The following is a 17,601-nucleotide window of genomic DNA, read 5'->3' on the forward strand; positions in this document are numbered from 1 at the left end:
TGTTTGCTTGTCCTCTGCAATATGTTCCTTAAATTGTGCAAATAAATAAGGCGGGAGGAATTACAGGTGCTCATGGCTTGCTAGTAATTGGAAACCAGCTAATTATTTTTGTATGCCATTATTGTGTGTGTGCCTGTCTAATTCTGATCGCCCAGGACTGTTCAATACCAGTGAAAAGAAGCAAGCTAGCAAACTGATTTAAATATTGGCAATGTGTTTAGTTATTGTTCTCTTCCAGAAAGCAACAGCCTTCTTGCTTGCACTTTGGGCCCTGCCCATTTAGAAGCTGCGTAGATGCATATTGCTTGCCTCCTGTTTCAAAGAAAAGAATGCACAGGCTCCAAGGAGAGGACTCCAGAGGGTGAAAGAAAAGACACTGCCTTAGTTATCTGCCATGTGAAGAAACAAGCAGTAAATGGTGGGATAAGTCTGCCAAGCTAGCCTAGCCTGTACAGTATAGGAGCCTACCCTCTGAGGAGGCTGCCAGGGTGTCAACTGGATTTTCTGTCACCAGGACATCTCATGGGACTAGGCCCTTAACTCTACTGGCATGCTCTAAACCAGGCATCCCCAAACTCAGCCTCCAGCTGTTTTGGGGCTACAACTCCCATCACCCCTAGCTAACAGGACCAGTGGTCAGGGATGATGGGAATTGTAGTCCCAAAACAGCTGGAGGGCCGATGCCTGCTCTAAACAAAGTAAACTACTGGCAAGAACCCATTTCACTGAAGGCAAACCTTGCATAAGAACCAGGCAGGCTAGCCCACCTGAGACCCAACATAAAAAACACCCACTCCTTTGGTCCCAGAGTTTTCTGCTGTGAATTGAACATCAATTTCACAACTGCAATTGGTACTTCAATTAATTACCCTATTAATCAATAATCACTCCCAATTAAAACAAATGGGGTTTGTTGTTCCTTTCAGGTGATGGGCCTTTCTTCTGTGGAAGGTGAGTGGGGTACCTGATGGAGGCAGCCAAGGACAAATCAGCCAGCAGCTGATCTGCCTTTGCAGGCTACTCCTTGCTGTGCCTGCTGTGATGCAGCAAACACAAACTGTTCCCAGAGGTTGCAGGCAGGGCATGGGTGTATGTGTGTTTGAGACTGCATTTTATTCCCAGGTAACTTTGTGGGAACCTGCCTGGAAAGAAACAGAGACAGCATAATTTCCCTTCCTTTCCAGGGGCTCAGGGTAACACAGCTGCAGGCTTACAGCAGTATGTAGTGCCTTTTGGGCCTGGAACAAAGTTTTCTCCACCCCCCAATGCTCAGATCTTCTGAGAACTGGAAGGATTTGAAGCATGTGGAGTTTTTTAGACACTTTAAAGCACTATAGAAACATTATTATTCTACATTGTCCCTCGAAGTGCAGACTGCCTTGATGGCTAGGAGTGCTGGTTCCCATCTACAGCTGGTTCGCCAGCTATGGCTCCTTTCGGACAGAGACGACTTCGCCACAATACTCCATGCTCTGGTTACCTCCAGATTGGATTACTGTAATGTATGGCTGCCCTTGAAGACAACTAGGAAACTTCAACTGGTCCAAAAGGGCTGCCAGTTCATTTTTGGGCTCAATTGAAGGTGCTCACACTACTTACTTAATTCATAAAATTTATATACTGTTTGATTGCAAAAAACAACAAAAAACCAAACCTGAAAGCAGTTTACAACAAAACTATGAAATTATCAGTAAAAGCAGTTAAACACCAACTATTTAAAGATTCAAAAAACCTTGATGAGTCCAAGATGCACCCCCACCTTGTTATTTGGAGAAGATAACATTTGAAACTGGTCTCCTTGGCCCACATTTGGTCCTGCCAGAATATCTTCCTCTCTCTATACCATTCCAGCCATCATTATTCAACAGCTTTTGCTGCAGGGCACAGGGAAACTTTTTTCCTACAGCAAAGGCAACATGAACTCTGCAGAGCCTCATGCGAACATCTCTTTCCCCTGCCCACTTTCCACCCTGTGACAAAATGCAGGCTCCACCCCACGGTTTCAGTGCCTGCCAGCTGTTTCCCGCCTCTTGTTTTGTTCACCATCTCATGTGATGAAGAGTTCCGGAGAGCTCAATAGGATCGCGCAAAATTTTGTGACATGCTGGTTGGCCTAATATATGGCCTTAACGTGGATTATGGGTTTCTTGCTACCTGTTTCTGGATATGGAATAAAAAGAAGAGCCATGGCTCACACCAACCTTGGTACCAATAAGGTGGTAAGAGATGCAGCCTGCCAGCCTGTTATCCAGAACTGGGAGGGGAGGTCAGTTATTTGAACATAGCCTGGATGATTATTTCCTTTTGCCTATGGCAATTGTGATGGACCAGAAAATCCAAGAAGAAAAATAAACTGCACAAAGGCACAAGGGTTGATCTCTTCAATTCTGGGGTTTTTGCTTTTACAGCTTGATTATCATTTTGCTTCTAATGAAATTTTGAAAAGCAACTGCGGCTGCAAAGGACTGATTGATTTATGTCCTCGCATTCCATTTTTTCCCAAGAAGAAAAAAACCGTACCGTTTTGTAATGCCTATGGAATATACAGAAGGTGAACTAGTTGCAAGAATCCACTGGGCTTTCAGAATTTGTTTTCAGCTGAAAAGGTATGTGAACTATTAAAATAGCGAAACAAAATACAAGAAGCCACCAGCTTCTTCCAGGGAGCAAAGCTTGCAAAATCTGAAAATCTGAATTGTGGTCAAGATGCAAATTAATGTATAGTGCATTATATGCAACTACCTCTTGCAAATGACTGAAGATATTGGTAGAGACTCATGTAGTTTTTGTACAAGTAGAGATATCTTTCAATCTTTGTTAGAAAGTTGGAGGCTCAAAGTATTCTACTTTTCAAAATGGAATTTTAAGGCTCCCAATGGAGGGATGTAGAAAGCATCCCGAAAGATCAGTATTGGGACCACAGTTTTTAAACTTGTTCCTAAATCACCTGGTGTTAGAGATGAACAGTGAGGTAGCAAAGTTTGTTGATGATACCCAATTATTCAGAATGGTTAGAAACAGTAATGGATGTAAAGAAGCTCCAAAAGAATTTTTCCAAACTGGGTGAATGGGCAGTAAAATGGCAAATGAAATTCAATGTAAACAAATGTAAAGTGATACACACCAGGGCAAAAAATTCCTAACTGCACATATGCCTGTGGGGCCCTGAACTGGCAGGGACTAACCAGGAACAAAGCCCTGGAGTCGTAGTCAATTACGGTAAAAAGATGTTGACTCAGTGTGCAGCAGCAGCGAAAAATATAAATTTCATGTTTGGAATCATTAGGAAAGAATTGAAAATAAATTATCCATATCATGTTGTAATGCAAGTCTGTGGTGCAAACACGCTTGAAACTGTGTACAGTTCTGGTTGCTCATCTCAAAAAAGATTCTATAGAGTTGGAAAGAGGCAACCAAAATTATCAAAGGGATCATTGCAACATTTGGGCCTTTTTCATTTTAAAGAAAAGGCAAGTAAGAAGAGACATGATAGTGGTGTATAAAAATATGCATGGTATAAGAAAATGGATGGGTATATGTATTTATCCTTTTTATAGACCCTAACTATTTATTTAGAGCTGACTGGAGTATCAAGCATTCAGAGTAGACGGAAGAGGTTCATCTGGAGTTGGTTGATAAGGGACAACTTTGCCTTTGTCGTTTTCAACATGTGCCCACCAAACACGACCATTTTCCATTTCTTCTTCTGCTCTGGTTTCTAGGGTCAGAATGGCAGCATAACCATGGGAGACTGGAATTTCCTGGGCGGGATTTTGGAGGAAGTCCACATCCACTCTACCACAATTGGCAAGATCTGGCTGACCATCCTCTTCATCTTCCGGATGCTGGTCCTTGGAGTGGCGGCTGAAGATGTGTGGGACGACGAGCAAGCAGACTTCATTTGCAACACGGAGCAGCCCGGCTGCAGGAATGTCTGCTACGACCAGGCCTTTCCCATCTCCCTCATCAGGTACTGGGTCCTGCAGGTGATCTTTGTCTCTTCGCCTTCCTTGGTCTACATGGGCCACGCCTTGTACAGGCTGAGGACCCTGGAGAAGGAGCGGCAGAAGAAGAAGGCCCAGGTGAGGGCTGAGCTGGAGGCGACAGCCCCAGAGAAGGCGGAAGATCGGCGGAGGCTGGAGAAGGAGCTGCGGCAGCTGGAGCAGAAGCGCCTGAGCAAAGCGCCCTTGAGGGGCTCGCTGATGTGCACCTACCTGGCCCACATCCTGATGCGCTCTGCCCTGGAGGTGGCCTTCATGATGGGCCAGTACCTGCTCTACGGCTTCCAGCTGGAGCCGCTCTACCAGTGCCGCCGGCCGCCGTGCCCCAACATTGTCGACTGCTTCGTCTCCCGGCCCACCGAGAAGACAGTCTTCCTGCTCTTCATGCAAGCCATCGCCGTCGTGTCGCTCGCCCTCAACGGCCTGGAAGTCGCCCACCTGGCCTGCAAGCGCTGCCGGGCGGGCTCCTACGGCGCTTCGCCCTCGGCCCTCGGGGGCAGCCCGCGCTCCGCCCTGCTGGGCCAGCAGCCAAACCCCCCGCCCTGGGGACCCCGCCCGGACGACCGCCTCGCCCAGGGCCCACCCCCCGCCGCCGATGAAGCCCACCCGCCGATCGGCCCTCGCAGCCCGACGCGGAGCAGCAGCAGCAGCAGCACCAAGGAGAGCGGCCCCGGCGCCGCCGCAGCCCAGGCGACGGCCGGCTCTTCTTCCTCGTCCCGCTCGCCGCCGCCCGCCAACGGTGCCCGGCGCGGCTCCTGCAGCGGCGGGGACTCGGGCAGCGCCGTCTCCTCGGCCACGGCGGCGCCGAGCACGGCTGGCTCCCCGCCCTCCAGCACCGGCAGCGAGCGGGGACAGCAGAGCCCCCAGGAAGGGAGCTGCCAGCCCGGCCATAGCCGGACTCGCGCCGCCGCCGAGGGGAGCCAGTCGGGAGGCTCGGCTCCCTGCAAGGGCGGCGGCGGCAGGGCGAGGAGGAGCGGCAGGAGCGGCGGCCCAGGACTCCCCCCGCCCCGGAAGGAGGCCTCGGGCGGCGCGGGCAGCCACAGGCGGGCGCCCACGGACCTGCGCGTCTGAGCGCTGCTCCTGGAGGGCGGGGCTGCCTTGGGGCCTTTGTCTTCCCCCTCCAGGGAAGGGCGGGATCTGCGGGGAGAGGCAGCACAGCCATAGAGGTAGGAAAAAATAGAGTGGCCTCTTGCTCTTTCTTCTCCCCTGTTGCCTCTGCGGGGAGAGGGGATCTCCTCGGCCGCTTTCGACCTTTGCCTCCACACACCCTTTTTCTCCCGTGGCGGGCGCCGCCTCCAGGACAACGTGCGAGAAGGGTGCCGCGGAGCCACAGTGAACGTGGAGCGTGTACGTCTACCCGTCTAAGTCTATGATGGCGTCGGCAAGAGGAGCGCCGGTCTCCATGGCGACGCGCGGACGCCGCGTCGCTTACAAAGGGTGCGAAGCGCAGGCGCAGTCTGACTTCCGGCTCAGGCGGCGGACCCCATGGCGAATTACAAGGTGGGGAGCCCGCGGAGGGGGAAGGAGGGAGGGAGAGATGGAAGGAGGGGCGGGCGGAGGAGCGCGGGGGGCCCCTCGAACCCCTGACTCCCTCATTCGCTCCCTTACAGCCCGCCGACTCCAAGAGGGAGCAGTTCCGCCGCTACCTGGAAAAGTCCGGCGTCATGGACAGCCTCACCAAAGGTAAGCCGGGCAGGAGGAAGACGAAGAGGAGGAGTGCAGGGACGGAGCTCAGTAGGCAGAGCGCCTGCCTGGCAGGCATGCAGAAGGTCCCAGCTCGTCTTGCCTGAAACGCTGGAGAGCTGCCACTGCCAGTCTGTGCTGACTATGCTGTGCTAGACGGACGAGTGGTCTAGCTCAGTATAAGGCAGCTGTTGCCTATGTTCCCACTCAGCCTCCTCTCTCCTTTCCTCCCTCTCTCTCTTTTCTCCTCCCGCAGTCCTGGTGGCCTTATACGAAGAACCGGAGAAACCCAGCTGTGCCTTGGAGTATCCTTCACTTGCCTGGCCTACTTGATGGGGATGAGAATAATGGGGGGAGACGGGAGCCCTGCCGAGCTAGGGAAATGGATTCCCACAGTAGCTGAGTACAGCCCTGAGCTAGCCCTGAGTCCCTGGTTCTCCTATAGGATAAAGTGCTGTGGCCCCAATTACGAGGCTCACTAAAGGGCTCCTTTCAGCTCAGCATGACTCACTATTTTCAGGAGTAAACCTGACTTTGGTGGGCTGTAATCCTAAAAACGAAAGTAGATGTGCCGACAGATGGCAGCACCTGAGTTAACTGGCATAGTTTAAAATTTGGTGAGTAGCTCAGCCTGCAGCTCACTAGTTGCACAGTGAGGTATCATCCAAGCAAGCAAATAACTTAACTTTTGGTTAAAAGCTTTATGAAACATCACTTAGGAGCTACTGCTCCAGAAAATCCTGAAGTGGAAGCCCTTCGCTTGGAAGTGGCAGAGATGAAAGAGAAGTATGAAGCCATGTTGGAAGAAAATAAGAAACTAAAAGCAAAGGTAAAGTGTTCAGTGTTTGTGGAGTACAAAGCTCATCCAGGCAGTTTCCTGCTGCTGACCCAGGGCCACCTCACCCATGAGGCAAGGTGAAGTGACCACCTCAGGCAGCAGGATCCACAGGGGCAGATCCAGCCTCCAGGGAATGCACTGTTTGCTGCCGCTGCCGCCGCCACCACCATCACTGTGAGAGCATTAACAGCTGCTCCATGCTCCTTGGAGGCTGGATCTACTGTCTTCTTGGCAGCCCTCCCCAGTGCCACCTCTGCAGCAGCTTCTTGGCAAATAAGAGGTGCTGCTGGTCTCCTTCCACCCTTGTTCCCAATGTACATCTTTGTCCCCTTATTCACAATGTAATCTTTATTGTCTTGTTGAAGTTCTAGCAACTAACACATAAGTCAATCAGATCTATACTTTTAAAATCACAATTTCTTTATAAAGATAGCTTAGTAACTTGTTTGGCAAGCAAACCAAAGGGATATTATGCACTGCTAATGTATTCACACTAACAAGAGTGTCAACCCATAGCATACTTTTTTGACACAACAAAAATGATCTGAGACTTAATCAGGGTTTTTCTCTTTGCAGCTCGCTCAGTATGAACCACCTCAAGAAGAGAAGCGTGGGGAATAAAACCCTTTTGTATTACTTGAATAAAAGACCCTGAAGCACACAAATCTAGTGTTCCTGACTCTTTCAGTAATAAGTCTTCTTCATATGCTTTTGTAAACATGGTGACTATTATCTTTCAATACCTTGTCTTGAAAAAATAGAGAACATTAAATAGAAAAGCACTGTTTAAAATGGATCGATTGTACAGCAGGGCAATTTTTCTATTTTTTTCGTTGGAGGGCTGAAAGATTTTATGAAAGACAAATAAGGGCACAGACATTGGTGTGGCGAGTCATAGAACAGTCGGGTTGGAAGAGACCCCGAGGGTCATCTAGTCCAACCCCCTGCAATGCAGTAATCTCAACAAACAACCATGACAAATAGTCATCCAACCTCTGTGGACTTGAATGCCACTTAATATTCCTAGGGGGAAGCTAACTTCCCTTAGAACAGTTGCAGCCAACCCAAGATCCTTCTGCAGTTCCCAATTAAGAGTGCTTAGAATTGTAACCTTAATTCTTTTTGGCCAGTGAAAGAATCAACATGTAGTACTGTAATTGTAGCCCAGTGCAAGGAGACCATGAGAGTAAGAATGGAGGAGTCGCTGGTGGGATGCTGGAAGTTTCAGCTATTCCTCCATAGAAAATTCCCGGTCATGCGGTCATGCTGTTTTAGTGAGTCCGTGGAAAGGGGGAAGGAGCGGAGGGCTTGGGGGTGTCAGTTTATTGGTTTCCACGACCGTAGCGTACTTTTTCAGGAGAACTTTCGAATGGGTGGATGCCAACCTCCCCCCCCCCCCCGTCGCGCCGCTTCCGCGCGATTCCAGGGCGGTTCGCGACGCCGAAACAAGGACATCCTAAACGTTCGATGAATTTGCTGCTGCCGCCGCAGGTGACAACACTGAATGCAAGGCCGTTGCTGTTTCTGCTCCCTTGACAAAACCAGGAAGTCGCCCGGAAGGCGGATCCCAGGTGGGGGTGGGACTAGAAGAAGAAGAAGACGCGCCATTGGGCGAGGCGTAGCCTGCCATCGGATGTCATCAAAGGGCGCCCCTTCCTTACCGGACAGGTAGCTGAAAGCACGGCCCCCGCGCGCCCCCCTCCGGTCACGCACCGCGCTGCCGTTTCATTTTCGGCCAATGGGAATGCCTCTTGCTCCTGCAGGCCAATCGGTGCGCGAGGTGTTGGGAGGTGGGGGCGGGCTCAGGAGCTGTTGGAGTGGGGGGCGCCTTTGGCAGCTCGTGATGGCGGCCCTGCAATTCGGGGCGGCGGCGGGTCCTGGTGCGGTCGAGGAGCCAGCGTCGGGGGCTTTGCCCGGCGGGAGCCTCGGGGCGGCGGCGGCGGCAGCAGCGGCGGCGGCGGATTCCTTCCCGAAGGACTTCGGCTACGGCGCGGAGGACGACGACGACGAGGAGGATGACGAAGAGGACATCGATGGCGGGGCCGAGCTGGGCGGCGGCAGCGGAGGCGGCGGCGGAGGAATCATCGGGGGGCCTGGCGGGAGCGGCGGCGTAGGAGGCGGCGGGGGCAGCAACTGCGGGCTCGGCTCGGGCGGCGGAGACTCCTCCAAGCAGCCTCGGATCTTGCTCATGGGGCTGCGCCGCAGCGGGAAATCGTCGATCCAGAAGGTGCGTAGGGCCTCCCGCCCCCTTCTCCCTGGCGTGGGGTCGTGTCCGGAGCATCGCGGGGGCTTCGGGACAGCGACGAGGGAGGAGATCGAAGTTTAGGGTCGGACTAGGACCTGAGAGGAAACCAGGGTTCAAACTCCTTGAGTGATCTTGGGGGGCCAGTCATTGTCACTCAGCGCAACCTACTTCACAGGGTTGTTGTGGGGATAAAATGGGGAGGGGGAATCATATGCGCCACCTTGAAATCTTTAGAAGAATGGTGGGATATAGTTGGGTGTATTATTATTAACAATAATAATCACTCATGATCGGGGAGGGCAGGGGGACTAATCAGGTGGAGGGAGCCTGCGGGGTATAAGCAAGATCTCTCTTTTCTTCATGCCCAAGTGGAACAAGGTAAGTTCTTACCCTAATACAGTGGCGTAGCGTGGGTTGTCAGCACCCGGGGCAAGGCAAGTAATTTGCGCCCCCTAACCCGTGGATTTGCGCCCCCTAACCCGTGGATTTGCGCCCCCTAACCCATGGATTTGCCCTAACCCCAGATGTTGCGCCCGGTGCGGCCCGCCCCCCCTGCACCCCCCACGCTACGCCACTGCCCTAATACTCCACCGTTCAACCTGTCATTCCACATCAAGATGTCTACAGGCCTGACATTTCTTTACTGGCTTCTCCTCAAGGTAGCATCATAGTTGGCGGTTCAGGCAAGAGACTTGGGAGAAAGATGCAGCTTCAGGTTCTCCGTCCTGACCCTCACTGAGAAGGGGGGAGTTGTGCCTCTTGTTATTTTGGAGATAAAATGGATGGGTGGAGGAGATAACAAGGATTCTTGAGTTCCTTAGTGGCAGGAAGGATAGAAATGTAAAACAGCAAAAAAGTAAATAATGGTTGTATGCTCTCTATTGCAAACAGGTGGTGTTCCACAAAATGTCTCCTAATGAAACCTTATTCTTGGAGAGTACCAACAAAATCTATAAAGATGATATTTCAAATAGCTCCTTTGTGAACTTCCAAATATGGGATTTTCCTGGACAAATGGATTTTTTTGATCCAACGTTTGATTATGAGATGATCTTCAGGGGAACTGGAGCCCTCATCTATGTTATTGATGCACAGGTCATTATGAAGCTTCACTTTGGGGAACAGAGTAGGTTGCTCTGTGAGCGGTGGGGAGGATGTATTGGGGATGTTGCAAGAAATGATCCTGAACATAAATTCCAAGTGTTGAAGTAGCTGTAGTCTGTCAGTTGTTCTCTTTTAAACAGTTCACAGCTCAGAGTAGATTACAACCTTTAAAATACTGGTAATGGCAGGAATGACATTGTGTAGGAGCATTACCATATCAGATAGGAATACTACTGAGTAATTTGGGCAGTGTTAAGTAAGGTAGAACACAGCTCAAGCAAACAATCCAGCATTTAGAGACCAGTTTGTGGTTGAATTTATCGGTTTCTGTAACAGTATTTTTAGTCTTTGGGATGAGATCTGGTCAAGAATAGAACTATTTTGATTCTGAATTATCCTTGGGATTCTCACAAGGTCTGTTTCTATTATAGTAATTGTAAATTGTAAATATCAACAAGCAGACATCATTGTGTTTCTTAGTAATGTATGGCCTGTATATTTAATTCTGACTGAAAAATGCATATTATATTTTGCTTACAGGATGACTACATGGAAGCATTAACCAGGTTGCACATTACAGTCTCAAAAGCTTACAAAATTAATCCAGAAATGAACTTTGAGGTTTTTATTCATAAAGTTGATGGTTTGTCAGATGATCATAAAATAGAAACTCAAAGAGATATTCATCAGAGAGCCAATGATGATCTTGGTGATGCTGGGCTAGAAAAACTTCACCTTAGGTAAGTGGACTTCATTTGGACACAATTTTCTCCCATTTGAGACCAAATCTGGAGAAGCTGCATTTTTGAGGGCTTGTTTAATGCTGGGACCATCACCTGAATAATCAGTTGTTGTTGTTGGCATTCGCTTGTCTCGAGACAATGAAGTGTGCCTACGGGGATGATGTCAAATCACTGTGCAAGCTTGGGCAGTGTGTATGGACGTGGTGGGCTGCACAGACGACAGGACCCCGACCCCCCCCCACCTTGCTGATGCTGTCCAAAGAAAAGCAGAACAGGATGTTTGGCACCAACTTGGGTGCAAGAGTTGCAAGGTGTCATCTAACTCCACTTTGGATTTATGTAGGGTTTATTCCTTAGACTTTTCTTCTCCCTCAAGGCAGCGCAGGTTGAAGATCAGAATTTTCCTTCTCCTAGATGGGCTACCTTCCCAGGTTGATGAGCCCCATCTGCCCCTCACTTCCCTCTACAGCACATGCAGGGTGTATGTGGTGTTAGGGGAGGGGGAGTACCTCTGGTGCGGTGCATGTCATGCTCCTTCTGGGGTAGTTTTGTCTACCTTTGGTCCTCACCCTGCACTCAGCTCTCACCTGTGTCTCCTAGAAGCTGTCAGTATGCAACAGCAGCCACATCCCAGGAACAACTTTTAACTGGTTGGCTAAACCAAGTGAGGGTAGCCTATGGGTCTCAAATCCTCAGTGAATTAGGGACTTCCCCTGCATGCAAATACTGGCTCTGAGCGGCTAAGACCAATAGTGAGTCTATTGGTCAAGAAGAAGTCAGTTGTTACTTAACTAATAATATGAGTCTTAATCTACACATGAATAAAGAGGTAGCTCTGATGGGGGGGGGGGGCATTTGCATAATGTTAGAAGAGGTATTTTCTCTTCCATACAGAAAGGAGGAATATGTATTCCAAGATGGTACTAATCATTTGCAGGTTTTGTGAGTAGTTGTGTTTAAAAATCATTAGTCTCTGTTGATTATTGTTGGCGTCTTCTTAAAAAGTGTACATTCAATTTGACCAGACATTATGGAAATTACAATTTCTGCAAAACGTATTAGCTAGGGTGCTGAAAGGGTAGTGGGTCAAGCACATCTAATTCCCATTTTACAACAGTTGTCTGCAGATGTTGTTCTGGGCCTAAATATGGTGCTCACACTTAGGTTTAAAGCCCTTGATGGCTTGGGCCCCAAATATCCAGGAGAACACCCACTCTCATGTGTAGACCTGTCCATGCCATGAGATCTGCAGATGAGGCCCTCCTACTGGTCCCTATGGGGGAAGGCTCTTTCCAGTAGTGGCCCTGCAGCATTCCCTCCCCCCTGAGGTATGTCTGGCCCCTTGATTATATTCTGTATTTCAAGAGAAATGTTTACAAAAAGGGTTGCTCCTTATTGTGTGCAATAAGGAGAGATTGCAAAAATATTTAAACTGCTTTTGCTCTTTGTTATCTCCCCCCTCACGGTTTCTTTGAGATGCAAATTAGTCTTCACCTTAAAAGGTATCTTTGGAAGCAATGATCTCATCTCTGAGGGGAACAAAGAGAAGAACAAGAATTTCCAGAGTATGTTAAATGTATTTGAAGCTGTTCAGTGTGGGCCTCCTTGATGCTTCAGTTTTGCTTTCAGTGTGCCAAAGCAGCAAATTAAACCTGGAACTGTTCTGATAGCTAATAACAGTGTTCTGCTTTGTAGTTTTTATTTGACCAGCATCTATGATCATTCTATATTTGAAGCCTTCAGCAAGGTGGTACAGAAGCTCATTCCACAGTTGCCAACTTTGGAAAACCTGCTAAATATCTTTATATCAGTAAGTAGGTGTTGTACATGTACTTTAATTGTCATGTTTTTGTACCCTGCCCTGGGAACGTTTAGTGAAGATTAGGCAATGAATGCAATGACTTGTTTTTAAATGTTGCAGTAATGCTTTGTTGGGTTGGTAAGCGTATGAACTTGCTTAGAAGCTCTCATTTGGAAGACATATTGCTAAGAAATAATGAGTAACTGGCATACTTGGTTAGAACTTGGAACTACAGGCTTTTGCTTCAAAAACGTGTGTAGTTCTCTGCAGGCTCCAGCAGTTGGGGAGCTCTCAAACCATGATCTATGCTAGACTTCTTCATTACAGCACTTGCAATAGCAGCTTGTGCTCAGTCGAGGCTCTTGTGAGCAAATAGCCTGTCTCTTCAGCTCTAGCCAGTGGCCAAATGTCCAGTGGCATCTTAGAGGATGAGATTCTCTCTGCAAAGGGAAGATTTTGAAGGTGGCTTGGAGGCTCTATAGGCTTATATCCTCCATAGACAGAATAATTGCGCTTATTTATAACAAGACATTTTAATCAGCAAGAAAAAGATTTACTTCCCCTTAAAATTTAAGCTTCCACCTTTGCACTTTATATTTTTTAAAACAAGAGTCTAGTACAGGTTTCCTCCCACTCGGCCCTCCAGATGTTTTTGGCCTACAACTCCCATGATCCCTAGCTAGCAGGACCAGTGGTCAGGGATGATGGGAACTGTAGTCTCAGAACATCTGGATGGCCGAGTTTGAGAAAGCCTGGTTTAGTATAGCTATCAACTTCTGTGTAAAAGAGCAAGTTTTTATCCAACCTACTTACATCCCCCCACAATGTGTATAATAAAACACCAGTGAAATAAAGCAAGCACTTGTGCAGCATAATAGGCTTGGGGGCGGGATTTAGTAGGCCTCCTAAAGTGCACAGACATTTTCCTAAATAGTTGACTGATATCTTCGGAGATGGCAGCAAATGTGGACAAGACATTCCTCAAAGCAGAATCCACTATTAGAGAGTCTTGCTTGTCGCTTTATAAAAAGATAGCCAGTTATTTATTACCTTCTGGGCGTGTTTAGTTGTTTCAGGTTCCTTCATTTGAGACTGCAAAATGGACAACAGATGCCCCATCACTACCACTAGTTTGAAAACCAAGCTGGTGGTATGGCTGTCAGTTTTGCAACTGGCACAGTGTGCTATTTGAAACACTGGGGGTGGTGTCTTTGAGGTAGGTTTGGCTAATGTGAGGCCACCATCTTCATTTCCAGTGGTGGCTGCTTGGGTGGCTTTGAAAGGAGATCAGACAAATTTCTGGATGTCTGTGCTCTGCCTCCACCATTGGAGGTAGTTTGCCTCTGGAAGCCAGTTGCTGAGAGTCTCAAGTGGGAAGAGTATTGCTGCTCTTGCACTTGCACTCGGGTCCTACCTTTGGGCTTCCCATTGGGGCATCTAGTTAACCACTGTGGAGAACAGGATGCAGGGCCTGATCCAGCAGCTGAGCTCTTCTTCCTTGCGTTCTTAGAGTGGCGATGAAAGGCCCCTTCCTGTCTGACCATCTGCCTTCAGTAAAAAAGTAAAACAAGAGTCGCCAGTAGGCTGAGAAATAGTTCAGTATGTGAGACAACCATTTTAACTTGTTTTTTCTTCTTTTAGAATTCTGGTATTGAAAAAGCTTTTCTCTTTGATGTCGTCAGCAAGATCTATATTGCAACGGATAGTTCGCCTGTTGATATGCAGTCATACGAGCTCTGTTGCGACATGATAGATGTCGTCATTGATGTTTCTTGTATATACGGGTAAGTACCATGTGGTGCTTCTTTGGCATTTCAGAGAATCTTGAAGTAGCTTAGAGGGAAATCCGTTGTCAAATGTCATGAGAAAATGAAAACCTAGCATTGAGGAAGCTCTGGCTTTTGGAATATTGGATGTGAAACTAAAACACATTTTCTGTATGATTTTGTTGCTAGTAAGGAGGGGTACTAGAAATTGCAGTGTCTGTTTTGAGTGAGTGATGAAAAGTAGGAAGGTGTTTTGGATGGCTTCATGTGTAAATATTTTTCTGTATTTATGATACTGAGACATTTTAATATATTCATTTGTAATGAATAATGAGGAAAACCTTTTGTATGCTGCCCATTCACATTATGCATCTTACAATCAGCTCCAACTCTTTTCCGTACTATTGCTAAACCTACTATTCCACACCCACACCCACCCACACCCCAGTCCCATACCGATGCATCTTATTTGCCTAAATATAGAACTCCCCCCCCATTGAACTTCATTTTGTTTTGGCCCTTTTATCAAGGTTGCTTTGAATTTTCTTCTGGCCTTTGGAGGTGTTAGCTGTCCTCCCAGTCTTGCATAGTTTGCAAATCTGATCAGAATTCCTTTCACCCTCCATCTAATTCAGTGGAGAGGACCAGACCCAGGGTAGGGGCCTGCACTACCCCATTCCAAAACTTCTCTCCAGTTTGATGAGGAGCTGTTGGTGAGCATTTTCTTTTTGGCTAGTTTTACAACCAGCTGTGAATCCCTCAGCTGTGAATCTTCAGTCCTTCATTTAGCTAGCTTCTTCATCAGAATATCCTGGTACATTGTTAAATGCTTTGCTGAACTCAAGATAAACGGTGTCCACAAGATTCTCACAATCCTCATTGCTGCTTAATGCCTCAGTCCAGTATTCAATTACTGTTAAAATGCTGCCTCAAAGTCCTTAGCCAATTGTGTGCCCTGAATAGTCCCTTCTGTCTCAAACAACCGTAGGCTCAAGGAGGATGGGAGCGGCAGTGCCTACGACAAGGAGTCCATGGCCATTATCAAGCTCAACAATACAACTGTGCTGTATTTAAAAGAAGTGACCAAGTTTCTGGCCTTGGTGTGCATCCTTAGAGAAGAAAGCTTTGAACGCAAAGGTGAGGAAGAAGATTGGTGTGTCCCGCGATTGAGTGCCTGGGCTCCAGCTTCTATGGGGTCGCACAAATCTGGTAATTGCAATTTGTGAAGAGTTGATCCTCTGTGAGCTGCACTCACCAAAATCCCCTTGGGGCAAGTTTTCAAATCTTCTCATTAGACTTCTACAACCTTGTTTATTTACAGTATTTATAGCCTAGAGTGGCGTAAAAAAGGTAAAGGGACCCCTGACCTTTAGGTCCAGTTGCCGACGACTCTGGGGTTGCGGCGCTCATCTCGCTTTACTGGCCGAAGGAGCTGGCGTACAGCTTCCGGGTCATGTGGCCAGCATGATTAAGCCGCTTTTGGTGAACCAGAGCAGCACATGTGAACGCTGTTTACCTTCCCGCCGGAGTGGTACCTATTTATCTACTTGCACTTTGATATGCTTTTGAACTGCTAGGTTGGCAGGAGCTGGGACCGAGCAACAGGAGCTCACCCCGTCGCGGGGATTCGAGCCTCTGACCTTCTGATCAGCAAGCCCAAGAGGCTCAGTGGTTTAGACCACTGCGCCACCCGTGTCCCTCAGAGTGGAGTACAAGGAAATAAAAATAAAGAGAAACAATATACAAAATTATATAAGAAGCATGTTAAAACAAGAACAGGCATGTTTAGTCAACTGTGTTTTGGAATGCATTTGGCAGTAACTGTGATGCAGCTGTAGAGCTTCTGTCTGCTGCTGTGCAGAACAGCTGGGTCAAGGGCTTTACACCCAGAATGAATGGCAGAGGGTGCTGAGGGTCTTTTGGTAAGTCAGGCTCCCAGATGAGGTTGTGCTTTGCCTTCTCTCGATTGTCCCCTGTGGTTTGTTTCTCTTGCTCTCCCAGGTTTAATAGACTACAATTTCCACTGCTTCCGCAAGGCCATCCACGAGGTCTTTGAAGTGGGCATTTCCTCCCACCGATCCTGCAACCATCAAGCAAACATCCCTGGTCTAAAAGCAGTGACTCATAACGGCACTCCTAGAAATGTCGTCTAGCGGAGGGGACCCAAGGCGGGTGGCCAAGTGTTCCCTGCTCCATGTCCGTGTGTTGGGGATGGACAGCACAGAGAACTGGCTCCATACATTCCTGTGTGCGCATTCTGGAAGAGACGGGACTTTGCCTTGTGGAGCTGCAATCGTGGCAGGCGTGGCACAACTGAAATGGCCTGGAAGTGGGGCTGCTCCCTCCCTCGCTTCGACATCTCCCTCGATACAAAACAGGGCGTGGATGATTCCGGAACTGAGCTGTTTTGACACTCGGCATTCCTTGTGTTTTTTTAAACATGCGTAGTGTTAGTGCATTTGCGTTTCAAAGAAATTGGCGTTCGTAAACTCAAACATGACAGCTTGTAGTTTAGTTTAGCGCAATTTCAAACATTCCATCCTTTGAGTTTTATCATATCCTATTGCGGTTAACCCCTTAAAAAAATCCATCTTCTGTGAAATGAATGTGATGCCAAGTGGTGCCATTTCCCTCTGCAGACCCACTGAGCGCAAAGCTCTCTTTTTATTGGAGAACAGGATAAAAGACAAGAATTGGCAACCTTAACTTTGTCGCTCGAAACTGGTTTAGAATATGCTCGTCTTGCATTCTCAAGCTTGTTGGCAGACCACTTAACAATTTGCTGCAGCAGTTCCTGTACTTGTCCTTGAAGATGCTTTTTGTAGTAAATGATTCAAATTCTGCCCAGTTGTGGCTAATGTGTTTGGATTTAAGTGCGTTTTCCATTTTTTGAAGCTATGCTTCAATTGCATAACAGGTTAGTTTTTGTAAAATATGGTGTGCAACTGAACTCTGGTTGCTAGAATTCTCTGTAGCTGCTCACCAGGCAAGGAAGTGCCTTTACCTCAAGGTCAGGAAGATACAAAGGCCTCCCTGAACTCCATATTCTGCACATATTCCATTGGATGGAAGCTCCCTTCCAACTCGTGTGTGGACCTTCCCTTGTGGCCTCGTGCACATCAGACAACGCTTGTATATTCCCAAGCCATGGAACCTTTTCTCTCCTCAGATGTCAATGTGGACGCGCCAAAGTTTTAACAGGGTGGCTGGTGTTGCCAGCAGCCGACTGTGTCCTTGCACTGTTCGGGAGGCGGGTGGCTCTTGTGGGATTCACTTCTCAGTAGTCCGCATTAATAAAATGCATTTTATCTTGACAGCTGTTTTCTCAGTTAAGTGCATGTGTGAATTGTTGGTTTTGGTGCCCATGCATGGACAGGGCGTTGCAGGTTCGTACGCTATTCCTGATGAATTAATTGGATA

General features: G+C 48.1%; 3 protein-coding genes across 4 annotated transcripts; all 3 read left to right on the forward strand.

Moving 5' to 3' along the window:
* Nucleotides 1–2,841: 2,841 nt before the first annotated feature.
* On the forward strand, nucleotides 2,842–5,072 carry GJA9 (gap junction protein alpha 9; the record flags this gene model as incomplete). The annotated part of the gene is made up of 2 exons (XM_083625848.1): nucleotides 2,842–2,971; nucleotides 3,128–5,072. The coding sequence occupies exon 2, from the start codon at nucleotides 3,744–3,746 to the stop codon at nucleotides 5,070–5,072; it is 1,329 nt and encodes a 442-aa protein (XP_083481974.1). The 5' UTR covers nucleotides 2,842–2,971; nucleotides 3,128–3,743.
* Nucleotides 5,073–5,343: 271 nt separating this feature from the next.
* On the forward strand, nucleotides 5,344–7,187 carry MYCBP (MYC binding protein). The gene is made up of 5 exons (XM_083625407.1): nucleotides 5,344–5,501; nucleotides 5,612–5,684; nucleotides 5,941–5,989; nucleotides 6,384–6,513; nucleotides 7,099–7,187. The coding sequence occupies exons 1-5, from the start codon at nucleotides 5,487–5,489 to the stop codon at nucleotides 7,141–7,143; spliced, it is 312 nt and encodes a 103-aa protein (XP_083481533.1). The 5' UTR covers nucleotides 5,344–5,486; the 3' UTR covers nucleotides 7,144–7,187.
* Nucleotides 7,188–8,319: 1,132 nt separating this feature from the next.
* Nucleotides 8,320–17,495, forward strand: RRAGC (Ras related GTP binding C). Of its 2 annotated transcripts, none has more exons than XM_083625241.1 (7): nucleotides 8,320–8,749; nucleotides 9,659–9,862; nucleotides 10,412–10,611; nucleotides 12,310–12,424; nucleotides 14,057–14,199; nucleotides 15,170–15,390; nucleotides 16,183–17,495. In XM_083625241.1, exons 1-7 carry the CDS (start codon nucleotides 8,366–8,368, stop codon nucleotides 16,332–16,334), a joined length of 1,419 nt encoding a protein of 472 aa, XP_083481367.1. In that variant the 5' UTR covers nucleotides 8,320–8,365; the 3' UTR covers nucleotides 16,335–17,495. The 2 variants fall into 2 exon arrangements, with proteins under 2 accessions (XP_083481367.1, XP_083481368.1); XM_083625242.1 differs by having other exon boundaries at nucleotides 15,170–15,318.
* Nucleotides 17,496–17,601: the final 106 nt, after the last annotated feature.

The sequence above is a fragment of the Podarcis filfolensis genome (assembly GCF_964270895.1).
Source record: "Podarcis filfolensis genome assembly, chromosome: 8".
Classification (NCBI taxonomy): Eukaryota; Metazoa; Chordata; class Lepidosauria; order Squamata; family Lacertidae; genus Podarcis; species Podarcis filfolensis.